General features: G+C 49.3%; 1 protein-coding gene across 3 annotated transcripts in view; it reads left to right on the top strand.

Moving 5' to 3' along the window:
* KIFC2 (kinesin family member C2) overlaps positions 1–27,704 on the top strand; it is a 153,257-nt gene that overhangs the window by 86,399 nt on the left and 39,154 nt on the right. For all 3 annotated transcript variants that reach the window (XM_083145078.1, XM_083145079.1, XM_083145080.1), the window contains 6 exons: positions 622–795; positions 976–1,123; positions 18,290–18,420; positions 18,500–18,611; positions 20,479–20,660; positions 26,972–27,076. In XM_083145078.1, the coding sequence (XP_083001204.1) occupies positions 622–795; positions 976–1,123; positions 18,290–18,420; positions 18,500–18,611; positions 20,479–20,660; positions 26,972–27,076 (852 nt within the window). The remainder of the gene's footprint in view (positions 1–621; positions 796–975; positions 1,124–18,289; positions 18,421–18,499; positions 18,612–20,478; positions 20,661–26,971; positions 27,077–27,704) is intronic.

The raw sequence follows: 27,704 nt of genomic DNA, 5'->3' as shown, positions 1-27,704 counted from the left end.
TACAAGTGGTGAGACACATAGTCTAGTCTAGTACAGGTGGGGAGACACATAGTCTAGTACAGGTGGGGAGACATAATCTAGTCTAGTACAGGTGGGGAGACACATAGTCTAGTACAGGTGGGGAGACACATAGTCTAGTCTAGTACAGGTGGTAATACAGGTGGGGAGACACAGTCTAGTACAGGTGGGGAGACACATAGTCTAGTACAGGTGGGGAGACACATAGTCTAGTACAGGTGGGGAGACATAGTCTAGTCTAGTACAGGTGGGGAGACACATAGTCTAGTACAGGTGGGGAGACACATAGTCTAGTACAGGTGGGGAGACATAGTCTAGTCTAGTACTCCACCTGTCAGAGGTGATAGGTGGAGTAGCACAGGTGAATGAGAGCACTTATAATAAATGCATCACAAATCTGGTTTTTCATTGAGACTGATCAGAGGTAATCTGGACACATATCACGTTATATGGACACCTGGGATAATGACGGTAATAAGAGCTCTGATATAATAGGTGCAGTGTACCAGGGTCTCCAGCACCAGTCTGCATGAGGGACTGTATTTGGATATTACGGCTTCCCTGTAGCAGTAACATGTTCTTGTCTCTCTGCCATTGCTGCAGTACGTGACACAGACATTGGAGGTGGAGTCCCCCAGGCTGCTGCACTGTCTAGAACAGGCGGAGGAGAGAAACCGGGCACTACAAGACCAAGTCTCCCACCAAGGGGAGAAGTGCCAGCATCTGGAGGAGCAGCTGAGGAGATCCAGAGACCTGACCTCCACCCTGCAGGCTAAGGTAGGAGATTGCTGCCCACACACTGGTTATATGCAGACAATGATGGGATCTGGGCACCTGAGGTGATCCGTTATCATTGCTCTCATTATGGAGCGCAGTGCGATGAAGGATTATTGTCCGTCTGATCCTCTTTCACCTGGATAGTGATAAGGAAAGTGATCAGGCTCTTTCTGGGTGCAGATCTCTGCCTACGAGTCTGAGATTGGGAAACTGAAGGAGGACCTAATGAAGGAAATCCACCAGCTGGAGGCCCAGAAGGAAGAAGCCATAAAAGAGGCATCTGAGTGCTCTGAGCAACATAAGGATGATCTGAAGGACCAGCTTGTTGGTGAGTAGTTATAGCAGAACTCTTTCATGACCATCAGGACACTGGGATTCCTCAGGGAATGACTAAGGAATCACGTCACAAAACATTGCACAAGCCAATATCTCCTGACATCACAGGTAGAGTAATGACATCACAGGTAGAGTAATGACATCACAGGCAGAGTAATGGCATCACAGGTAGAGTAATGACATCACAGGTAGAGTAATGGCCGCCGGCCAGGGATTGTGGGACTCCTTCAGGTCAGAACCACAGCTGTTGCTGGATTGGTTACCGGGACCTTACACTTTATTTCTTCAGCGGTAGACGTCAGGGGCCCCAGGGATAACATTGGGTCTAGGAGTGACGTCACGACCAATCCAGCACCAGAAAGGTTAAACTTCTGGGCTGCTCAGAGACAGCCCCCTGGGCTCTCACCTCCTATACCCCGCCTCCCAGGCTAGTCAGTTTTTATCGTGCTGGCAGGAGCCAACACGCATTAGAAAGGTGCTGCTATAATAGCAGCATAAAACTTTTAATTTTTTTTTTTTTTAATTCTTATTTTTACACTGACCGGAGTCAGTGACAGAGCAGCAGCGCCGGGGGTCTGTTAGACCCCTGCACTGCGCTCCATCACCCGGGACCCGGCAGCCCAACACCACCCACGTGGTTTCCACAAGCGGAGGTGTTCGGCTGGCTCTAGAGCACTGGAGAGCACAGCCGCAACGGGGACTGGGACGACAGCGGTGAGCCGCTTACAGGTAACGCGCTCCCCGCTGGGAGCGCGCGCGCGCATGTTTAATGGCGGCTGAGCAGCCCGGCGAAGGGGGATCGCCGGGCTGCACTAGCAAGCGGCAGAACCGCCGCCTTTTGAAAAGTGTTGAGCGCTCTGTCCCGCTGGACCACCAGGGAGATGTTGAGTGTGGGCAGTGGCGTCAGTACGCGGGGCCGCCCGGCAAGCACCGGATCCCCGCCATTTTACCGGCGCCACATGAGTCATATATTCCCAGTGGCCATTTGCTAGCAGGGGGAGGGAGCCTCTCCTCACACAGCCCCTCCCCCGGAGACAGGAGCTAGGATGTACCCACGGGGTTTCCAGCCCTGATCTCTTCCTGCCTGCCTGCTGCACGTGTTGGAAGGACACAGAGAGCTTTCTGCCAGTCTGGAGTTCCATCTCTTCATGGCCGGGCCATCTGGGCAAATCCCCCCTGTACCTCTCCTTCAAGGATACCAGGTTACAGTAATTTATGCTCCTGCCGGCCTTAGTGCTTTGCGGAGCTCAGTGCCAGGTTTTTTATTTTGCATTGTATGCTCTGTTTGTGTGCTGTGTCTCATATTGTCTTAACACTATCAGCAAGGGCGTAACTACCATAGGTGCAGGGGGTGCAGCTGCTATGGGGCCCAGAGCTAAGAGGGGCCCACTTTGCCTTTCAAAGTATCATGTGCTATATACATTTTTCACCATTAGTTGATGAATAGGGGCCCTTACAAACTTTTGCTATGGGGCCCACATGTATCTTGTTACGCCACTGACTATCACTGCCTGTCAGAAAGTATATTGTGTTAATTGTTACAGTCAGCTGCCTCTTGTACAATGTCAGAGGAAAGCGGTGACGACACATGGGCCCCTATATTGGTGTCCTGCACGCGTTGCAGAGCGGGCGTACCCCAGCTTGTAGAGGGGTTATGCCTACAATGTATAAAAACACATGCGCAGCCCCCTGTGGCAGCTCCCCCGCGGGAACCTGCTTGGGCCCAGCTTACCCAGGTCATGTCGCAGTTAATAGACAAGCTCTCTGCTGCACCATCCCTGCAGCCGGGACCGTCCGTGTCTCGGCCATGTGCCCCCCCCGAGGAGCCAGCATGGGCGCGTGCTTTGGCAGACTCAGTTCAGGGCATCCGTGCCTCTTTAAAGGGTAAATCCCGTAAGCCCCGGGGTGGGGAGATTCCTTCTACCCTCACCCATCAGGATACGGATGTAGATACTGATGAGGAGGAGGATCAGCTGGTTGACGACACAGTCGACGCAGATGCTGACGACACCTCTAGGGGCGACATAACAGCAAAAGTCGATGTAGAAGCCCTGGTAATTGCGGTTAGAGACGTGTTACATTTACAGGAGGTCTCTGAACCCGTACAGTCTGTGGGCCCATCTTTTAAGCGTCACAAGCAGACGCGGACAGTGTTCCCTAATTCTTCGGAGCTAGAGGATGTCCTTGGGGAGGCCTGGGTGTTACCAAATAGGAAGTTTCCGCTCCCTAAGCGGTTTAATTCCCTGTACCCGCTCCCTCCAGAGGATAGAGTTCGCTGGGAGACTCCTCCCAAGGTGGATGCACATATCGCTAAGATTGTGCGTTCCAATACTTTGCCCATTCCAACCGCCTCTCTTAAAGATGCCGCTGACAGAAAGTTAGAGAACTTTCTTAAGCTGATTTTTACAACAACTGGGGCGGTTGCACGACCTACCCTGGCATCTGCCTGGGTGGCAAAGGCCATGGTAAAATGGATTTCTCTCCTCACTAATATTATTACTGAGGGAGATAGTGTAGATGACATGTTTCCTATTCTTGACATCATGCATCAGGCTGCACTATATTTGGGAGAGGCTGCATTAGATGCAGCCACTCTTACTTCAAGAGCATCTGCCTCGGCAGTGGCGGCACGACGATCCCTGTGGCTTCGCTCTTGGAAAGCGGATACTGAGTCCAAACAAACTCTAGAGGCATTACCCTTTGCGGGTTCTCTATTGTTTGGATCAGAGCTGGACAAAATCGTGGCCACGGTGGCTGCCTCAAAGGCGGCTTTCCTGCCATCCACTCCTGCTCCACGTCCTCGACCGGCGTTCCAGTCCTTTCGTTTCCAGGGCAGGGGTAGGGGACAGTCGTTCACAAAGACTCAGGCCCAACCCGCAAAGCCCTCTAGGGCCAGAGGAAAACGTCCCTGGCCCACTAGACGTGCTGAACATAAACCCGAGGTTAAGCCCTCGGCATGATGGGCCGGCGCTCCACCTGGGGGATCCCAGGGTGGGGGGTCGCCTGCTTCGGTTTTCACACATGTGGCTGGAGTCCACGACAGACGCTTGGGTTCGAGACTTAGTCTTCAAAGGCTATTCTATAACCTTTCGCCGTCGACCACCAAGCTCGTTCTTTTCAACAAGTTCTCCCAAAGACTTGGAAAAGCGCGTAGCCCTGGAACAGGCCATACAAAAACTACTTTCAGCAGGTGTCATTGCTCCCGTTCCAGTGTCGCAACAAGGCACAGGTTTCTACGCCAGTCTTTTCTTGGTACGGAAGCCCAATGGGACCTTCCGTCCCATTTTAAATCTAAAAAGACTAAACAAATTCCTTCGGGTCCCGAAGTTCAAAATGGAGACCTTGCAACCAGGGGACTACATGGCATCCCTCGACATACAAGATGCGTATCTACATGTACCCATCAAACAAGAACACTGGCGGTTCCTCAGGTTTGCGCTGCAGGACCGTCACTTTCAATTTCAGGCACTACCTTTCGGCCTGGCCACAGCTCCCCGCGTATTTACGAAGGTCATGGCAGTGATGTGCAGTGCTCTTCGCCACCAGGGTGTTCGGATTCTCCCATACCTGGACGATCTGTTGATCCTGGCTCAGTCGCCCCAGGTTCTCCAGGCACACTTGACCAAGGTCGTGGCAGTCCTGGAACGCCACGGCTGGATAATCAATTGGCCAAAGTCATCCATAGTCCCTACTCAATCTATGATTCACCTAGGGGCCCTGTTGGACACAGTAAATCAGCGGATTTACTTGCCGGAGATACGCCGCAAGGCCCTGCAATCCAGAGTTCAACATCTTCTCTCACTCAGGTGTGTCTCAATACATGCCTGCATGAGGGTGCTGGGCTCCATGGTCTCGACCTTCGACATGGCGGAGTACGCTCAGTTCCACTCTCGACCATTACAACGGGAAATTCTGAGGAAATGGTCGGGGTCATACTCCAACATAAGGTCACACCTGATTGTCTTATCACCGGCAGCTCGGAGTTCCCTGTCATGGTGGCTTCTAGATCAGAACCTCATGGAAGGGAGGCCTTTTTGGATCCAAAAGTGGACTCTCCTCACCACGGATGCCAGTCTTCGTGGTTGGGGAGCAGTCACATGTCAGAAATCCTTTCAGGGGCTTTGGACTCCACAGGAATCCTTGCTATCCATCAACACTCTCGAACTAAGAGCTGTCTTACTAGCTCTCCGCCAGGCAGAGCCTTGGCTTCAAGGTCACCCGGTGCAGGTACAGTCGGACAATGCAACGACGGTGGCTTATATCAACCACCAGGGTGGCACTCGGAGTCGAGCAGCTATGGCGGAGGCCTCTTGTATCTTCCAGTGGGCGGAGAACAAGATCCCGGCATTATCGGCAATCTTCATCCCGGGACTTCTCAATTGGGAGGCGGACTTCTTGAGTCGGCAGACTCTAGATGCCGGAGAATGGACCCTACATCCGAAAGCATTTCAGATGTTGGTAGACCGGTGGGGCAGACCGGAGGTGGATCTGATGGCATCTCGCCCCAATCACCAGGTCACCCTGTACGGTTCCAGGTCTCGAGATCCGAACGCTTGCATGGTAGACGCTCTGTCAGCCCAGTGGCCGTTCGCTCTCATGTATGCCTTTCCCCCATTTTCACTCCTTCTCCGAGTTCTTCGCAAATTGAAGGCAGAAGGGGGCACGATGATCTTGGTGGCCCCTCATTGGCCTCGGAGGATCTGGTTCTCAGATCTGCAGGCCCTGTCAGTGGCCCCTCCAATCCGGCTACCTCTGTGGCCGGATCTGCTATCGCAAGGGCCGTGCCTCCATCCCGATCTGCAGCGGTTATCTTTAACGGGGTGGCTGTTGAGACCGCCTTGTTAAAAGCTAAAGGCTTTAATTCACGGGTGATTTCGACTATGCTCAGAGCTCGTAGGCCTTCTTCGGCCGGTGCTTATCATCGCATCTGGCGAGCTTACTTCGCCTGGTGTAGCTCACGCCAGTTTAACCCAAAAACCTATCGGTTGTCTCGAATTCTGTCCTTTCTGCAAAAGGGTTTAGAGGCCGGCCTTAGACTGTCATCACTAAAGGTACAGGTATCGGCCTTGTCTATTCTATTTCGAAGGAGGCTGGCGTTGTTGCAGGACATCCGCACTTTCTTGCAGGGGGTTTTGCGAATTCAACCTCCGTTTGTCCCACCGGTTGCTCCATGGGATCTTTCTCTGGTTCTTAAGGCTCTACAGGGTCCCCCTTTTGAACCATTGCGATCAGTGGATCTATCTTGGCTTACATGGAAAACTGTTTTTCTGCTGGCCATTGCTTCGGCCAGGAGGGTTTCAGATTTATCGGCTCTGTCCTGTCAGTCTCCTCTTCTGGTTTTCCACCCTGACAGGGCGGTCCTTCGAACAGTCCCTTCACACCTTCCCAAGGTGGTGTCCAAATTTCACGTTAATCAGGAGATAGTGGTCCCAGCCTTTCGGGGGCCGGAGGCATCTCCTGAACAGCGATTCCTAGATGTAGTGCGAGCGTTACGTATCTATGTGCGCCGTACTAAAGCACTTAGGAAATCTAACTCTCTCTTTGTCCTCTATGGATTTCAGAAAAGAGGTTGGCCTGCTACGAAGCAGACCATTGCCCGGTGGCTAAGGTCTGTCATCAAACAAGCTTACTTGGGTGCCGCCCTTCCGGTTCCAACGGGCGTCCGGGCTCATTCCACGAGATCTGTGGGTGCGTCTTGGGCTGTTAGGGGTGGTGCGACAGCAGAGCAACTTTGCAAGGCGGCGACGTGGTCGTCTCCTCATACATTCTTACGCTTCTATGCGTTTGATACGTTTACCTCACAAGACTCGGCATTCGGCCGGAGTGTATTGGCTGCGGCCCAGGCGCGCCCCCACCCATAGGTGGCTGCTTTAGGACATCCCAATGTTATCCCTGGGGCCCCTGACGTCTACCGCTGAAGAAAATGATATTTATGTCTTACCTGTTAAATATCTTTCTTCGAGGACGTCAGGGGCCACAGGGATCCCTCCCTGGCGCGCCTACTTCATGATATTAACATTAAGAGTTACTCCGTTGAGTCAACTTAGTTAAAATTTCCTCGGTTGAGGGTGTTTACACTTGTTACAAGTTATGGTTTCTCTATTGAGCAACCACACATACACATATATTTGTTGAGTGTGTTTCTGTATGGGTTTCTCTTCCTTCTATCTTGTCTCCTGCCTGGCTTGGAAAAAAACTGACTAGCCTGGGAGGCGGGGTATAGGAGGTGAGAGCCCAGGGGGCTGTCTCTGAGCAGCCCAGAAGTTTAACCTTTCTGGTGCTGGATTGGTCGTGACGTCACTCCTAGACCCAATGTTATCCCTGTGGCCCCTGACGTCCTCGAAGAAAGATATTTAACAGGTAAGACATAAATATCATTATCGCCCATTATTCTGACCCCATAATTCAGACCCCAGATGGCCCCATGTGTGGTCCACAAGTAGTATTCGGTTCCTACACCAACTTTACCTTATGTGGACATAAAGTGAAGAATAAGGGTACATTTTAAACTATGAGACCTGCATACAGCATGATGGGGGAGGTTTGTGTTGGACTACTGTGAGCCGTGTATCTGGGGGCCAGATTTACTATAATAAGGGTCACATTAGTGATTGGTGCTGAGGATCATACCCAAACTGCAGAACCTGTGAGCCCAGTCCGCAGGGATGAGTCTGCACCCCCCGAGGCCCACCACGTGGTTGCCAGAGCTACGTAATTGTTGTAATGAAGGTCAATTAACTTAAGGTGAAGACCTGAGTGTTGGGGTACAATCACATACCACACAACTCCTGACATGGCTATAATGGGCTTTACATATAGCAGCCCCCATTCCCGGGACAAGTAGGTTCTCCTGGTACATGGATGCCACCAAGAATTACATAGGCAACAGAGAGACAATGTGGATACTAGGTGTACCCAAGAATGGTCTCAGATGGGAATCGGGAGGCAAAATCAGTGGCAGGTATCAGGGTCTGGAGTACGACAGATTGAGGAATGAAAACTAGATCAGGAAAGGCAGAGAATAAGATGGAAAGTGGTCATAGCAAGAACTAGGTGCAGAGATGACTTAGAACTTAGGCTGTGTACACACAGGGGCCATATATTGCTCAGTGTCTCCTTTTCATCAGCGACCAGAGATGGAGACTCTCCCGGGGGAGCCGCAGAGGGAATCAGCTGGTCGCAGGACCAAGCGCCTGCGACCAGCGATCATAAGGGGGCTAAAAACTGGAGTGCGCACCCGGCGATTTATTGCTGTGCACACTCCAATCGCTCAGCGACCATATTGCCAGCGATAAATGCCCGTGTGTACGGTAGTAGCTGACCTTTCAGACAGGTCCCTCGCAATCACTTATACTGCAGCTGAGTAGCTGAACAAACAGAATAAGGGCCCTTGGAGGTTATTCTTATCCATTCGGTCCTCGGAGGACCGATTATGTGCAGGCGCATTTCTGCGCATGTGCAGATGTAGGGTGCATGCACGCACGGCAAACTTTCAGTTCGCTGGGTGCACGCGCCCATAGCGGCGTGCGGGGGTCGGAGATGGGCGGGGGACGCGGGGCTGCCCCATTACCATATGGAAACACCCAGCGTTCCATGGGCGACACTGGGCGTTCTCATGGTAATGGGGCAGTGACGCTGGTGCGGGGGGCGGGTAGCTGACATCACCGGATGTCAGCTGCCCGCCCATATCGGTCCCAGCGTGCACTCATATGTCAGTGACTTATATATGCGTGCACACACCACAAACATCCATTTGCAGCTGTTCGGGCGAAGCCGCACTTCTAGGGGGCGGCGGGTGGGCGTTCATTCGCCGGGCGGGGTTTGGTGGACTCGCAAGGCTGCAAATTCGCAGCCTTGCAAATCAACCAGAATAACCCCCTATGTGTAGGTATATAGAGTGGGAGAGGACAGAGGTCCATGTGTCTTCTCTCACTATGTTTCAGGTATATAGGGTGGGAGAGGTCCATGTGTCTTCTATCACTATGTGTCAGGTATATAGAGTAGGAGAGGTCCATGTGTCTTCTATCACTATGTGTCAGGTATATAGAGTGGGAGAGGTCCATGTGTCTTCTATCACTATATGGAAGGTATATAGAGTGGGAGAGGTCCATGTGTCTTCTATCACTATGTGTCAGGTATATAGAGTAGGAGAGGTCCATGTGTCTTCTCTCACTATGTGTCAGGTATATAGGGTGGGAGAGGTCCATGTGTCTTCTATCACTACATGTCAGGTATATAGAGTGGGAGAGGTCCATGTGTCTTCTCTCATGTGTCAGGTATATAGAGTAGGAGAGGTCCATGTGTCTTCACCCACTATGTGTCAGGTATATAGAGTGGGAGAGGACAGAGGTCCATGTGTCTTCTATCACTATGTATCAGGTATATAGAGTGGGAGAGGACAGAGGTCCATGTGTCTTCTATCACTATGTGTCAGGTATATAGAGTGGGAGAGGTCCATGTGTCTTCTCTCATGTGTCAGGTATATAGAGTAGGAGAGGTCCATGTGTCTTCCCCCACTATGTGACAGGTATATAGAGTAGGAGAGGTCCATGTGTCTTCTCTCACTATGTGTCAGGTATATAGAGTGGGAGAGGACAGAGGTCCATGTGTCTTCTCTCACTATGTGTCAGGTATATAGAGTGGGAGAGGTCCATGTGTCTTCTATCACTATGTATCAGGTATATAGAGTGGGAGAGGTCCATGTGTCTTCTATCACTATGGGGGACATTTACCAAAATGGATTCGTAGAAAAAAGGTGTATTCGTAGGGAGAAATACACCTTTTTTTTACGAATTTGTATTTTCGGGATTTACAATCCCAAAAATACAAAAATTCGTAGTCCTAAAGATGGAACATTCGTATTTGTATTTACAAATACGAATGTCTACACCATTGATAGAATACGACAGAAATCACCATTCAAAAGAATGGTGGTTTCTGATTTACTAAGCAGCCGTACTGATAATACGGCTGCTTAGTGGTGTAAAACACCCACGCAAATACGACAGGAAAATAGAACACCATTTTCATGTCGTATTTGCGTTTTAGCCTGCACGGATCAGTCAGATCCGTGCAGGCTACAGTGTAAAAAAATAGAAAAATTAAATAAATAAAAAAAAAAAACGGCGTGGGGTCCCCCCCACAGCCGAAACCAGCACCAGGCTGACAGAGCCTGGAGCCGGTAATTAAAAATCAGGGAACCCGACAAATAGGGGTTCCCCGATTTTTAACAACCAGCCCCAGGCTCCTGCTCTGGGGCTGGTTCCCAAAATACGGGGGACAAAATGACTAGGGGTCCCCCGTATTTTAAGAACCAGCCCCAGGCAAAACCAGCCAGCAGGCTAATGCCACAGCCGGGGGGAGACTTTTTATGCAAGTCCCCCCGGCCAAAGCATTAACACTACCGACAAGTCAGCCTGGCCAGGGGCCCTGGGGGAGTGGGGACCCCCCCAATAAAGGGGTCCCCCCCCTCCAGGACTTACCTGACCAGGCTGAAGCCTGGTGCTGTCCTCGATGCCCCTGGGCGGTGGGCATCGAGCTGATGGTATGGTGTAAAAAATAGAATAAAAACCATTGTCTTTTACTGGTGAACTATGAGTCCCAGCAAGCCTCCCCCGCAAGCTGGGACTTGGAGAACCACAAGTCCCAGCCTGCGGGGCATTAAAGGGCCCGCTGGGTCTTGTAGTGCCACAGTAAAAGAAAGAGTTAAATAAACACACTGACACACGTGAAAAATAAAAGTTTAATACATATATAACACATACATACTGATACTCACCTTTCTTGATCCCGTAGGTAGCCCTGGTCCTGATGTCCTGTGTCGTCCATGTCGGCTGTCTGCGTCGTCCTCCAGGTCCATGTCGACGGTCCGTGTCGTCCTCCAGGTCCATGGCGGGGTCCGGGTCCGAAGAAATCCATGTTGGAGCTGTGGAAGGAAATCCTACTCACCTGTTCCTGCGCTGAAGAAGTCTTCTCTTGATCCGACGTAGTCCAGGTAATCTTCATGCTGTCGCCGGTCCCCGCTGTCTGCGCTGTCTCTGCATCGCGCTGAGGAGAGATGCTGAAGTTTCATATTCGGCGCCTCTCCTCAGACTGAATTCTATTGGCCGCCTAGCGGGCCAATCAGGAGCCGAGAAAGTCGGCTCCTGATTGGCCCGCTAGGCGGCCAATAGAATTCAGTCTGAGGAGAGGCGCCGAATATGAAACATCTCAGCATCTCTCCTCAGCGCGATGCAGAGACAGCGCAGACAGCGGGGACCGGCGACAGCATGAAGATTACCTGGACTACGTCGGATCAAGAGAAGACTTCTTCAGCGCAGGAACAGGTGAGTAGGATTTCCTTCCACAGCTCCAACATGGATTTCTTCGGACCCGGACCCCGCCATGGACCTGGAGGACGACACGGACCGTCGACATGGACCTGGAGGACGACGCAGACAGCCGACATGGACGACACAGGACATCAGGACCAGGGCTACCTACGGGATCAAGAAAGGTAAGTATCAGTATGTATGTGTTATGTATGTATTAAACTTTTATTTTTCACGTGTGTCAGTGTGTTTATTTAACTCTTTCTTTTACTGTGGCACTACAAGACCCAGCGGGCCCTTTAATGCCCCGCAGGCTGGGACTTGTGGTTCTCCAAGTCCCAGCTTGCGGGGGAGGCTTGCTGGGACTCATAGTTCACCAGTAAAAGACAATGGTTTTTATTCTATTTTTTACACCATACCATCAGCTCGATGCCCACCGCCCAGGGGCATCGAGGACAGCACCAGGCTTCAGCCTGGTCAGGTAAGTCCTGGAGGGGGGGGACCCCTTTATTGGGGGGGTCCCCACTCCCCCAGGGCCCCTGGCCAGGCTGACTGGTCGGTAGTGTTAATGCTTTGGCCGGGGGGACTTGCATAAAAAGTCTCCCCCCGGCTGTGGCATTAGCCTGCTGGCTGGTTTTGCCTGGGGCTGGTTCTTAAAATACGGGGGACCCCTAGTCATTTTGTCCCCCGTATTTTGGGAACCAGCCCCAGAGCAGGAGCCTGGGGCTGGTTGTTAAAAATCGGGGAACCCCTATTTGTCGGGTTCCCTGATTTTTAATTACCGGCTCCAGGCTCTGTCAGCCTGGTGCTGGTTTCGGCTGTGGGGGGGACCCCACGCCGGTTTTTTTTTTATTTATTTAATTTTTCTATTTTTTTACACTGTAGCCTGCACGGATCTGACTGATCCGTGCAGGCTAAAACGCAAATACGACATGAAAATGGTGTTCTATTTTCCTGTCGTATTTGCGTGGGTGTTTTACACCACTAAGCAGCCGTATTATCAGTACGGCTGCTTAGTAAATCAGAAACCACCATTCTTTGAATGGTGATTTCTGTCGTATTCTATCGATGGTGTAGACATTCGTATTTGTAACTACAAATACGAATGTTCCATCTTTAGGACTACGAATTGTTGTATTTTTGGGATTGTAAATCCCGAAAATACAAATTCGTAAAAAAAAGGTGTATTTCTCCCTACGAATACACCTTTTTTCTACGAATCCATTTTGGTAAATGTCCCCCTATGTGTGAGGTATATAGAGTGGGAGAGGTCTATGTGTCTTCTATCACTATGTATCAGGTATATAGAGTGGGAGAGGTCCATGTGTCTTCTATCACTATGTGTCAGGTATATAGTGGGAGAGGTCCATGTGTCTTCTATCACTATGTGTCAGGTATATAGAGTGGGAGAGGTCCATGTGTCTTCTCTCACTATGTGTAGGTATATAGAGTGGGAGAGGACAGAGGTCCATGTGTCTTCTCTCACTATGTGTCAGGTATAGAGAGTGGGAGAGGTCCATGTGTCTTCTCTCACTATGTGTAGGTATATAGAGAGTGGGAGAGGTCCATGTGTCTTCTCTCACTATGTGTCAGGTATATAGAGTGGGAGAGGACAGAGGTCCATGTGTCTTCTCTCACTATGTGTCAGGTATATAGAGTGGGAGAGGTCCATGTGTCTTCTATCACTATGTGTCAGGTATATAGAGTGGGAGAGGACAGAGGTCCATGTGTCTTCTCTCACTATGTGTCAGGTATATAGAGTGGGAGATGTCCATGTGTCTTCTATCACTATGTGTCAGGTATATAGAGTGGGAGAGGACAGAGGTCCATGTGTCTTCTCTCACTATGTGTCAGGTATATAGTGGGATAGGTCCATGTGTCTTCTATCACTATGTGTCAGGTATATAGAGTGGGAGAGGACAGAGGTCCATGTGTCTTCTCTCACTATGTGTAGGTATATATAGAGTGGGAGAGGTCCATGTGTCTTCTCTCACTATGTGTAGGTATATAGAGTGGGAGAGGTCCATGTGTCTTCTATCACTATGTGTCAGGTATATAGAGTGGGAGAGGACAAAGCTCCATGTGTCTTCTCTCACTATGTGTCAGGTATATAGAGTGGGAGAGGTCCATGTGTCTTCTCTCACTATGTGTCAGGTATATAGAGTGGGAGATGTCCATGTGTCTTCTCCCACTATGTGTAGGTATATAGAGTGGGAGAGGATAGAGGTCCATGTGTCTTCTCTCACTATGTGTAGGTATATAGGGTGGGAGAGGTCCATGTGTCTTCTCTCACTATGTGTAAGGTATATAGAGTGGGAGAGGTCCATGTGTCTTCTCTCACTATGTGTAAGGTATATAGAGTGGGAGAGGTCCATGTGTCTTCTCTCACTATGTGTAGGTATATAGGGTGGGAGAGGACAGAGGTCCATGTGTCTTCTATCACTATGTGTCAGGTATATAGAGTGGGAGAGGTCCATGTGTCTTCTCTCACTATGTGTCAGGTATATAGAGTGGGAGAGGACAGAGGTCCATGTGTCTTCTATCACTATGTGTCAGGTATATAGAGTAGGAGAGGTCCATGTGTCTTCACCCACTATGTGTCAGGTATATAGAGTGGGAGAGGTCCATGTGTCTTCACCCACTATGTGTCAGGTATATAGAGTGGGAGAGGACAGAGGTCCATGTGTCTTCTATCACTATGTGTCAGGTATATAGAGTGGGAGAGGTCCATGTGTCTTCTCTCATGTGTCAGGTATATAGAGTAGGAGAGGTCCATGTGTCTTCTCTCACTATGTGTAGGTATATAGGGTGGGAGAGGTCCATGTGTCTTCTCTCACTATGTGTAAGGTATATAGAGTGGGAGAGGTCCATGTGTCTTCTCTCACTATGTGTAGGTATATAGGGTGGGAGAGGACAGAGGTCCATGTGTCTTCTATCACTATGTGTCAGGTATATAGAGTGGGAGAGGTCCATGTGTCTTCTCTCACTATGTGTCAGGTATATAGAGTGGGAGAGGACAGAGGTCCATGTGTCTTCTATCACTATGTGTCAGGTATATAGAGTAGGAGAGGTCCATGTGTCTTCTCTCACTATGTGTCAGGTATATAGAGTGGGAGAGGTCCATGTGTCTTCTATCACTATGTGTAGGTATATAGAGTGGGAGAGGACAGAGGTCCATGTGTCTTCTCTCACTAGGTGTCAGGTATATAGAGTGGGAGAGGTCCATGTGTCTTCTATCACTATGTATCAGGTATATAGAGTGGGAGAGGTCCATGTGTCTTCTATCACTATGTGTCAGGTATATAGTGGGAGAGGTCCATGTGTCTTCTATCACTATGTGTCAGGTATATAGAGTGGGAGAGGTCGATGTGTCTTCTATCACTATGTGTAGGTATATAGAGTGGGAGAGGACAGAGGTCCATGTGTCTTCTCTCACTATGTGTAGGTATATAGAGTGGGAGAGGTCCATGTGTCTTCTCTCACTATGTGTAGGTATATAGGGTGGGAGAGGACAGAGGTCCATGTGTCTTCTCCCACTATGTGTAGGTATATAGAGTGGGAGAGGTCCATGTGACTTCTCTCACTATGTGTAGGTATATAGGGTGGGAGAGGACAGAGGTCCATGTGTCTTCTCTCACTATGTGTAGGTATATAGGGTGGGAGAGGACAGAGGTCCATGTGTCTTCTCTCACTATGTGTCAGGTATATAGAGTAGGAGAGGTCCATGTGTCTTCTCTCACTATGTGTCAGGTATATAGGGTGGGAGAGGTCCATGTGTCTTCTCTCACTATGTGTAGGTATATAGGGTGGGAGAGGACAGAGGTCCATGTGTCTTCTCTCACTATGTGTAGGTATATAGGGTGGGAGAGGACAGAGGTCCATGTGTCTTCTCTCACTATGTGTCAGGTATATAGAGTAGGAGAGGTCCATGTGTCTTCTCTCACTATGTGTCAGGTATATAGGGTGGGAGAGGTCCATGTGTCTTCTCTCACTATGTGTAGGTATATAGAGTGGGAGAGGACAGAGGTCCATGTGTCTTCTCTCACTATGGGGGAAATGTACCAATATGAAAAACCTAGTTTTTCGTATTCGTATTTTCCCTACGGTTGCATACGACTGTTTAAGTCGTATGCAAACTCGTGTTCCGGAGGGGGATTTACAAAGCAGTCAGATACGACTGCTTTGTAACCCTCCGATGGTGTAGCCATCCGTATTAGCAGCCGTATATATGGCTGCTAATACGAATTATTTGTAGGCAGTCTGCACGGATCGCTCAGATCCGTGCAGGCTGCAGTGTGTAATAAAAAAATAGAAAAATAAATAAATAAAAAAAAAACCGGCGTGGGGTCCCCCCCACAACCATAACCAGCACCAGGCTGAAGGAGCCGGGGCCGGTAATTAAAAATCAGGGAACCCGACAAATAGGGGTTCCCCGATTTTTAACAACCAGCCCCAGGCTCCAGGTCCGGGGCTGGTTCCCAAAATACGGGGGACAAAATGAGTAGGGGTCCCCCGTATTTTAAGAACCAGCCCCAGGCACAACCAGCCGGCAGGGTAATGTCACAGCCGGGGGACACTTATAATATAAGGTCCCGCGGCCAAAACATTCTCCCTACCGACCAGTCAGCCTGGCCAGGGGCCCTGGGGGAGTGGGGACCCCCCCAATAAAGGGGTCCCCCCCCTCCAGGACTTACCTGACCAGGCTGAAGCCTGGTGCTGTCCTCGATGCCCCTGGGCGGTGGGCATCGAGCTGATAAATGTTGTAAAAAAAAGATGAACCTATTGTTTTTTACTGTGGCACTACAAGTGCCAGCAAGCCTCCCCAGCAAGCTGGGACTTGGAGAACCACAAGTCCCAGCCTGCTGGGCATTAAAGGGCCCGCTGGCACTTGTAGTTCTACAGTTAAAAAAATAGTGCACAAAACACACTGACACACTTTTAAAATAAAACTTTATTACACACAAAGCCCACACATACTGATACTTACCTATCTTCTTCCCATAGGTCGCCCTGATGTCCTGTGTCGGCGTCTTCTGGTCCTGTGTCGTCTTCTTCCTCCATGTCGACCGTCGCTGTCGCCGTCCGGATCCGAAGAAATCCATTTGGGAAGCTGTGGAAGGAAACCATACTCACCTGTCCCAGCGCGACGTAGTCCAGGTAAGGGTCTTTGCAAAAAAATAAACCGAACACCCCGAAACCAAACCGGACTGACGGAGACGCACGGTGTTTACATCGTGCGGCTCCGCCTCCCGAATGCCGCTATTGGCCGCCTTGCGGCCTAGCGGCCAATCAGGAGCCGCTAGGCCGCAAGGCGGCCAATAGCGGCATTCGGGAGGCGGAGCCGCACGATGTAAACAAACACACGTGCGTCTCCGTCAGTCCGGTCTGGTTTCGGGGTGTCGGTTTGTTTTTTTGCAAAGACCCTTACCTGGACTACGTCGCGCTGGGACAGGTGAGTATGGTTTCCTTCCACAGCTTCCCAAATGGATTTCTTCGGATCCGGACGGCGACAGCGACGGTCGACATGGAGGAAGAAGACGACACAGGACCAGAAGACGCCGACACAGGACCAGGGCGACCTATGGGAAGAAGATAGGTAAGTATTAGTATGTGTGGGCTTTGTGTGTAATAAAGTTTTATTTTAAAAGTGTGTCAGTGTGTTTTGTGCACTATTTTTTTAACTGTAGAACTACAAGTGCCAGCGGGCCCTTTAATGCCCAGCAGGCTGGGACTTGTGGTTCTCCAAGTCCCAGCTTGCTGGGGAGGCTTGCTGGCACTTGTAGTGCCACAGTAAAAAACAATAGGTTCATCTTTTTTTTACAACATTTATCAGCTCGATGCCCACCGCCCAGGGGCATCGAGGACAGCACCAGGCTTCAGCCTGGTCAGGTAAGTCCTGGAGGGGGGGGACCCCTTTATTGGGGGGGTCCCCACTCCCCCAGGGCCCCTGGCCAGGCTGACTGGTCGGTAGGGAGAATGTTTTGGCCGCGGGACCTTATATTATAAGTGTCCCCCGGCTGTGACATTACCCTGCCGGCTGGTTGTGCCTGGGGCTGGTTCTTAAAATACGGGGGACCCCTACTCATTTTGTCCCCCGTATTTTGGGAACCAGCCCCGGACCTGGAGCCTGGGGCTGGTTGTTAAAAATCGGGGAACCCCTATTTGTCGGGTTCCCTGATTTTTAATTACCGGCCCCGGCTCCTTCAGCCTGGTGCTGGTTTCGGCTGTGGGGGGGACCCCACGCCGTTTTTTTTTTTAATTTATTTATTTTTCTATTTTTTTACACTGTAGCCTGCACGGATCTGACTGATCCGTGCAGGCTAAAACGCAAATAGAACAGGAAAATGGTGTTCTATTTTCCTGTCGTATTTGCGTGGGTGTTTCACACCACTAAGCAGCCGTATTGTCAGTACGGCTGCTTAGTAAATCAGAAACCACCATTCTTTGAATGGTGATTTCTGTCGTATTCTATCGATGGTGTAGGGCATTCGTATTTGTAACTACAAATACGAATGTTCCATCTTTAGGACTACGATTTGTTGTATTTTTGGGATTGTAAATCCCGAAAATACAAATTCGTAAAAAAAAGGTGTATTTCTCCCTACGAATACACCTTTTTTCTACGAATCCATTTTGGTACATTTCCCCCTATGTGTCAGGTATATAGAGTAGGAGAGGTCCATGTGTCTTCTCTCACTATGTGTCAGGTATATAGGGTGGGAGAGGTCCATGTGTCTTCTATCACTATGTGTCAGGTATATAGAGTGGGAGAGGTCCATGTGTCTTCTCTCATGTGTCAGGTATATAGAGTGGGAGAGGTCCATGTGTCTTCTCTCACTATTCTGTAGGTGTACAGAGCCGCCTGGTGCTACTACAACCTGTCCTGAGGAGCATGAAAACCAACTACAGCAGTCTCCGGAGCCAAGTGCGGAACTTCGCTCAGTTCTACGAGGCCTCTATCAGGGAGGCTCAGAACCAGGTAGGAAGTGTGTAGGAAATGGTGGTGGTGGAGTCGGACACTGGGACAGATCCGAGCAAAGTTCCTTTATGCCCCATAGATCTGTAATGCAGTAACGGATGTAACAGAGGCCAACCGAGACCTTATGGAGAAATACCGGCGGGAGGTGCAGCTGCGCAAGAGATACCACAACCAGCTGGTGGAGCTAAAGGGTGAGTGCAAGGTCTGTGGCTGTATACATTATATATATATATATATATATATATATATATATATATATATATATATATATATATATATCACCCTATAAAAGGTCTGTGGCTGTATACATATTCCATTAAAAGCTAAGAAATCTATTTCCGGGAACTGGAGATATCTGCAGTCAAGCAAGGTGTCCTCCTACCAGAAAATTATGAATAATAAGCCCACTCCACTATACACCCCTCCTCTGCGTATTAAACATCCTTTACCACCCTGGAAGTTATGTATCAGGGCCCCTTCATTCAGCCCAATGCCCCCTTCTCCCACCCCATCTCCCACCATCTGTGCAGTAAAGGGGTAATTAGTGGAAATTACTGATCCAGGCCCTACATGCTGAGCGGTTGATATAATACCCCCTACCACCCGCGGGACATCAAAGCTTCCCCCACCCCTACCGCGGGAGGATCAGTAGGGGCCCCAATACATTGCTATGCCCAGGGGTCTACACTGCTATTGACGCCCCTGTATGTATATATATATATATATATATATTTATTTTTTTGGTACTTGTTTCCTAGCACGGCCACCATCGGGGGTAATCGTGTACCTTAACTTAAGGTACACGATTACCCCCGATGGACCCGATTTCCTTTGAAATCAGGTCCATTTTGCCGGCAAAGGCAAAATCGGGTCCATCGCGTCGGTCGGGTGCATTAACATGGCACGCAACGCTACCGACGCGATGCACCCGATTTTCCCATAGGGTTCAATGTTAGATATTTTTAACATTGTAATCGGGAATAAAATGGGAAATGGCCCATTTCTCATTGTATATTCCCCCCCCCCCCCATTGTGATGTCACCCCACGACTGACGCCAACCCGAAGCGTGGCGAGCGGCGGCGGTACGCGTCCTCCGACCTTTTCATACCCCTACTATCCACGTCGGCGTGGAGTTCAGAATATAAAGTGTGGCGAGCGCAGCAAGCCCCGCGAGGGGACGCGTATACCTGTGAAGTACGTCCTCACTGATATAGAAACAAGGTATAAGGCAAAGTTAGGATAATAATGACAATTTATTAAATAAAAAATGGCTCGCTATCCTCATAGAAATACTGTAAGTGTCACCATACAATCCCAGATCAATAAGAACAATCACATAATATCTGATTAAAATTGTAAATTAAAATAAATAGAAAAAGGAAAATAAAAAAGAAACTGATCTCCTTCCTTGTTCAATCAATGTGTTATTATTGTTAAGTCAGTCACACGAGCGAGTATGTTCTCGACCATCCCACAGCTGGTACTGGGCGTGTAGTGATAAAGTGTTTGTAAAGTTGCAGTCTATTGCCCACCTGGAGGCCTGTAATTACCCAGACGATGGGAGTCCATCCAAGATGGTCTGTACGAAGCACAGAGTCCTCGCAGTTGGGAAGTGCGATTGAGGGCCAGCAATGGGGCCATAGGATGTTTGGCTGGTCCGGAAGTTGATAAACGAGAAGCTCTCACGGCGTCTCAGTGTGAAACCCCCACACGTTCCTCAGGAGCTGGAAGGAGTTGTGTTTCCCACTGACAGGAGTTGAGCCCTTCACGTTTATCCAAGAGGTCAGTTTTGTTGGTATATTGTTATGTTATTATTCTAACGTTGCCTTATACCTTGTTTCTATATCAGTGAGGCCATGCGCTGTTCTACCCTAATATCTTACATCTCTGTGTAATGTGCAGCAAGCTCTCCGGTAATGAGTCCGGAACACAGGTGGGTCCATGTTACACAGCTAATGCCACGTATAATCCTCTCCTCACATGATGGCAGTGTCCTCTGTGCCCCCGATATATCTCCTGTACAGCGCTGACGCTGCTCCTTCCATGTTGTTGGTCAGGAAATATCCGTGTTCTGTGCAGAGTCAGGCCGCACCTAGCCCCCGGTGAGGAGGACGGTTCCGCAATCTCCGCCATAATCACAGATCTCAATGATGACACCAAGCTCTCGGTCACTTATAAAGGAAAAGAGAGGAACTTCGAGCTGGACAAAGTCTTTTTACCACAAGCCACACAGGAGGAGGTATTCTTGCCCCACAGGAGGAGGTGTTATTACCACACACAGGAGGAGGCGTTATTACCACACACAGGAGGAGGCGTTATTACCACACACAGGAGGAGGCCTTATTACCACACACAGGAGGAGGCGTTATTACCACACACAGGAGGAGGCGTTATAGCCACACACAGGAGGAGGCGTTATTACCACACACAGGAGGAGGCGTTATTACCACACACAGGAGGAGGTATTCTTACCCCACAGGAGGAGTTGATATTACCACACAGGAGGAGGTATTATTACCACACACAGGATTAGGCGTTATTACCACACACAGGAGAAGGCGTTATTACCACACACAGGAGGAGGCGTTATTACCACACACAGGAAGAGGCGTTATTACCACACACAGGAGGAGGCGTTGTTACCACACACAGGAGGAGGCGTTGTTACCACACACAGGAGGAGGCGTTGTTACCACACACAGGAGGAGGCGTTGTTACCACACACAGGAGGAGGCGTTGTTACCACACACAGGAGGAGGCGTTGTTACCACACACAGGAGGAGGCGTTGTTACCACACACAGGAGGAGGTGTTATTACCACACACAGGAGGAGTTGTTATTACCACACACAGGAGGAGGTGTTATTACCACACACAGGAGGAGGCGTTATTACCACACACAGGAGGAGGCGTTATTACCACACACAGGAGGAGGAATTCTTACCCCACAGGAGGAGTTGTTATTCTCACACAGGAGGAGGTATTCTTGCCCCACAGGAGAAGTTGTTATTCTCACACATGAGGAGGTGTTATTACCACACACAGGAGGAGGTGTTATTACCACACACAAGAGGTATTAGTACCACACAGGAGAAGACATTAGTACCACCACCACCACCACGCAGGAGGGAGTATTCTTACCTCACAAGAGGGGGTGTTATTAACCCATAAAGGAGGAGGTATTATTACCACACAGGAGGAGGTGTTATTACCACATACAGGAGGAGGTGTAATTACCTCACAGGAGGAGGTATTCTTACCCCACAGGAGGAGTTGGTATTCTCACACGGGAGGAGGTGTTATTACCACACACAGGAGGAGGCGTTATTACCACACACAGGAGGAGGTGTTATTACCACACACAGGAGGAGGTGTTATTACCACACACAGGAGGAGGCGTTATTACCACACACAGGAGGAGGTGTTATTACCACACACAGGAGGAGGTGTTATTACCACACACATTAGGAGGCTTTATTAACACACACAGGAGGAGGTGTTATTACCACACACAGGAGGGGGCGTTATTGCCGCACACACAGGAGGAGGCGTTATTACCACACACAGGAGGAGGCATTATTACCACACACAGGAGGAGGTGTTATTACCACACACAGGAGGAGGTATTCTTACCCCACAGGAGGAGTTGTTATTACCACACAGGAGGAGGTATTCTTGCCCCACAGGAGGAGTTGTTATTCTCACACAGGAGGAGGTGTTATTACCACACACAGGAGGAGGTGTCATTACCACACACAGGAGGAAGAATTAGTACCACACAGGAGAAGATATTAGTACCACACAGTAGGAGGTATTACTACCACCACGCAGGAGGGAGTATTCTTACCTCACAAGAGGGGGTGTTATTAACGCATAAAGGAGGAGGTATTATTAACACACAGGAGGAGGTGTTATTACCACACACAGGAGGTGTAATTACCTCACAGGAGGAGTTTTTATTCTCACACGAGAGGAGGTGTTATTACCACACACAGGATGAGGTGTTATTACCACACACAGGAGGAGTTGTTATTACCACCACCCACAGGAGGAGGTGTTATTACCACACACAGGAGGAGGTGTTATTACCACACACAGGAGGAGGTGTTATTGCCACACACAGGAGGAGGCTTTATTACCACACACAGGAGGAGGTGTTATTACCACACACAATAGGAGGTATTAGTACCACACACAGGAAGAGGTATTAGTACCAGACAGGAAGAGGTATTACTACCACCACCACCACGCAGGAGGGAGTATTCTTACCTCACAAGAGGGGGTGTTTCTAACCCATAAAGGAGGAGGTATTATTACCACACAGGAGGAGGTGTTATTACCACACATAGGAGGAGGTGTAATTACCTCACAGGAGGAGGTGTAATTACCTCACAGGAGGAGGTATTCTTACCCCCACCGGAGGAGTTGTTATTCTCACACGGGAGGAGGTGTTATTACCAGGAGGAGGTGTTATTACCACACACAGGAGGAGGTATTAGTACCACACACAGAAGGAGGTATTAGTACCACACAGGAAAAAGTATTACTACCACCACCACGCAGGAGGGAGTATTCTTACCTCACAAGAGGGGGTGTTATTAACCCATAAAGGAGGAGGTATTATTACCACACAGGAGGAGGTGTTATTACCACACATAGGAGGAGGTGTAATTACCTCACAGGAGGAGGTGTAATTACCCCCACCGGAGGAGTTGTTATTCTCACACGGGAGGAGGTGTTATTACCAGGAGGAGGTGTTATTACCACACACAGGAGGAGGTATTAGTACCACACACAGGAGGAGGTATTAGTACCACACAGGAAGAGTTAATACTACCACCACCACGCAGGAGGGAGTATTCTTACCTCACAAGAGGGGGTGTTATTAACCCATAAAGGAGGAGGTATTATTACCACACAGGAGGAGGTGTTATTACCACACATAGGAGGAGGTGTAATTACCTCACAGGAGGAGGTGTAATTACCTCACAGGAGGAGGTGTAATTACCTCACAGGAGGAGGTATTCTTACCCCCACCGGAGGAGTTGTTATTCTCACACGGGAGGAGGTGTTATTACCAGGAGGAGGTGTTATTACCACACACAGGAGGGGGTGTTATTACCACACACAGAAGGGGGTATTAGTACAACACACAGGAGGAGGTATTAGTACCACACAGGAAGAGGTATTACTACCACCACCAACACCACCACCACCACGCAGGAGGGAGTATTCTTACCTCACAAGAGGGGGTGTTATTAACCCATAAAGGAGGAGGTGTTATTACCACACATAGGAGGAGGTGTAATTACCTCACAGGAAGAGGTGTAATTACCTCACAGGAGGAGGTATTCTCACATGGGAGGAGGTGTTATTACCACACACAGGAGGAGGCATTAGTACCACACAGGAGAAGATATTAGTACCACACAGGTAGAGGTATTACTACCACCACCACGCAGGAGGGAGTATTCTTACCTCACAAGAGGGGGTGTTATTAACCCATAAAGGAGGAGGTATTACCACCACACAGGAGGAGGTATTATCACCACCACACAGGAGGAGGTATTCTTACCAGACACAGGAGGAGGTATAATTACCTCACAGAAGGTGGTATTCTTACCCCACAAGAGGCGGTATTTTTACTACATAAAGGTGGGGGTGTTATTACCACACAGGAGGAGGTGTTATTACCACACACAGGAGGGGGTGTTATTACCACACAGGTGGAGAATCTCTAAACCGAGTGTATAACTCATACATGACCTCTAGGACTGGGTGGTAGAGTGTCTGTCGCATTATTTTATACACAGAGGGTGTAACTCATACAGGACCTCTATCACTGTGTGGTAGAGTGACTGTCACATTAGGTACTTGTTTCCTAGCACGGCGCCCGCGATTTTGATTGTATTGATCGCGGCCGCAAAAATTGCGTCGATCTCATCGCATGCCAACCAAATCGCATGCGATGCGATCGGCGTGATCGACACAATTTTTGCATTGGAATCAATGTAAAATGGTCCCTGAGACCAAATTTAACATTGATTCCAATGTAAAAAGCCCCAAAAACCTCAATTTTCATTGCAAACCCCCCCTCATGGGTGAAATGGCCCCCCATTGTTAACGCCACCCCACTATTGTACGCGTCCTCCGACCTTTTCATACCCCCACTATCCACGTCGGCGTGGAGTTGCTTTTATAAAGTGTGGCGAGGGGACGCGCATAACTTCACAGGTATACGCTGTGCTCGCCACGCTTCTGGCTCGTGGTTTGCGTTGATCGCGCCGATCGCATCACATGCCATTATAATGGCATGCGATCGACGCGATTTTAACTTTAAAAACTCATTTAACATTGATCTCTATGGGAAAATCACGTTGATCGCATCGGTCGCATCGCATGCCATTATAATGGCACGCGATGGACGCGATCAACGCGATTTTCTCAATGCCGGCAATTAAAGCTGCTAATTGACAGAAAATCGTGTCCATCGCGTCGATCGCATGCCTTAAGTACCTTAACTTAAAGCATGCGATCAACCCCGACGGGCGCCGTGCTAGGAAACAAGTACCTCACATTATTTTATACACAGAGGGTGTAACTCATAAAGAACCTCTAGGACTGGGTGGTAGAGTGACTGTCACATTATTATGTACACAGAGGGGTGTAACTCATAGAGGACCTCTAGGACTGGGTGGTAGAGTGACTGTCGCATTATTATGTACACAGATGGGTGTAACCCATAGAGGACCTCTAGGACTGGGTGGTAGAGTGACTGTCGCATTATTATGTACACAGAGGGTTGTAACTCATAGAGGACCTCTAGGACTGGGTGGTAGAGTAACTGTCACATTATTTTGTACACAGAGGGGTGTAACTCATAGAGGACCTCTAGGACTGGGTGGTAGAGTGACTGTCACATTATTATGTACACAGAGGGTGTAACTCATAAAGAACCTCTAGGACTGGGTGGTAGAGTGACTGTCACATTATTATGTACACAGAGGGGTGTAACTCATAGAGGACCTCTAGGACTGGGTGGTAGAGTGACTGTCGCATTATTATGTACACAGGGGGGTTGTAACTCATAGAGGACCTCTAGGACTGGGTGGTAGAGTAACTGTCACATTATTTTGTACACAGAGGGTGTAACTCATAAAGAACCTCTAGGACTGGGTGGTAGAGTGACTGTCACATTATTATGTACACAGAGGGGTGTAACTCATACAGGACCTCTAAGACTGGGTGGTAGAGTGACTGTCACATTATTATGTACACAGATGGGTGTAACCCATAGAGGACCTCTAGGACTGGGTAGTAGAGTGACTGTCGCATTATTATGTACACAGGGGGCTTGTAACTCATAGAGGACCTCTAGGACTGGGTGGTAGAGTAACTGTCACATTATTTTGTACACAGAGGGGTGTAACTCATAGAGGACCTCTAGGACTGGGTGGTAGAGTGACTCACATTATTTTATACACAGAGGGTGTAACTCATAAAGAACCTCTAGGACTGGGTGGTAGAGTGACTGTCGCATTATTATGTACACAGAGGGGTGTAACTCATAGAGGACCTCTAGGACTGGGTGGTAGAGTGACTGTCACATTATGTACACAGAGGGGTGTAACTCATAGAGGACCTCTAGGACTGGGTGGTAGAGTGACTGTCGCATTATTATGTACACAGAGGGTGTAACTCATAAAGAACCTCTAGGACTGGGTGGTAGAGTGACTGTCACATTATTATGTACACAGAGGGGTGTAACTCATACAGGACCTCTAGGACTGGGTGGTAGAGTGACTGTCGCATTATTATGTACACAGAGGGGTGTAACTCATAGAGGACCTCTAGGACTGGGTGGTAGAGTGACTGTCACATTATGTACACAGAGGGGTGTAACTCATAGAGGACCTCTAGGACTGGGTGGTAGAGTGACTGTCGCATTATTATGTACACAGGGGGGTTGTAACTCATAGAGGACCTCTAGGACTGGGTGGTAGAGTAACTGTCACATTATTTTGTACACAGAGGGGTGTAACTCATAGAGGACCTCTAGGACTGGGTGGTAGAGTGACTGTCACATTATTATGTACACAGAGTAGTGTAAATCATACAGGACCTCTAGGACTGGGTGGTAGAGTGACTGTCACATTATTATGTACACAGAGGGGTGTAACGCATAGAGGACCTCTAGGACTGGGTGGTAGAGTGACTGTCACATTATTATGTACACAGAGGGGTGTAACTCATACAGGACCTCTAGGACTGGGTGGTAGAGTAACTGTCACATTATTATGTACACAGGGGGGGTGTAACTCATAGAGGACCTCTAGGACTGGGTGGTAGAGTGACTGTCACATTATTATGTACACAGAGGGGTGTAACTCATAGAGGACCTCTAGGACTGGGTGGTAGAGTGACTGTCACATTATTATGTACACAGGGGGGGTGTAACTCATAGAGGACCTCTAGGACTGGGTGGTAGAGTGACTAAAGGGTTTAGCCAGGGAGACATATCCGTCACCTGTGACTTCTCTCCTGGCACCAGGTCTTCCTGGAGATTGAACCCATGGTCACATCATGCATCAATGGTTACAACGTCTGCATCTTCGCATATGGACAGACCGGCTCCGGGAAGACCTACACTATGGAGGTAGGTGTCACCTCTCTCATCCTATCCCAGGCTGCTGGACAGGTGACATCCTCCTGGTCACACCACCAGCCCCCCAGATCCGCTCCGAGGCCCAGCAGGAGACTATAGGAATGAAACACTTCCCATCATCAATAGCAACACCTGCTATCCCTTCCCAACCTGCCTACTAAATGCCGACTCTTATAATGGCATTCACTGGGCTCAGCCAGATTACTAATGATTTATATGCAATGCGGATGTGTGTGCCATCTAAACTAGCCTGGCACACCTTCCAGTGGTCACTGTGCGCCATCTATACTAGCCTGGTACACCTTCCAGTGGTCGCTGTCTGCCATCTATACTAGCCTGGCACACCTTCCAGTAGTCACTGTGTGCCATCTATACTAGCCTGGCACACCTTCCAGTGGTCACTGTGTGCCATCTATACTAGCCTGGCACACCTTCCAGTGGTCACTGTCTGCCATCTATACTAGCCTGGCACACCTTCCAGTAGTCACTGTGTGCCATCTATACTAGCCTGGCACACCTTCCAGTGGTCACTGTGTGCCATCTATACTAGCCTGGCACACCTTCCAGTGGTCACTGTGTGCCATCTATACTAGCCTGGCACACCTTCCAGTGGTCACTG

Source organism: Crinia signifera, chromosome 5 (genome assembly GCF_055691185.1).
Source record: "Crinia signifera chromosome 5, ASM5569118v1, whole genome shotgun sequence".
Taxonomy (NCBI): Eukaryota; Metazoa; Chordata; class Amphibia; order Anura; family Myobatrachidae; genus Crinia; species Crinia signifera.
This window is presented reverse-complemented; position numbering and strand designations above follow the sequence as displayed.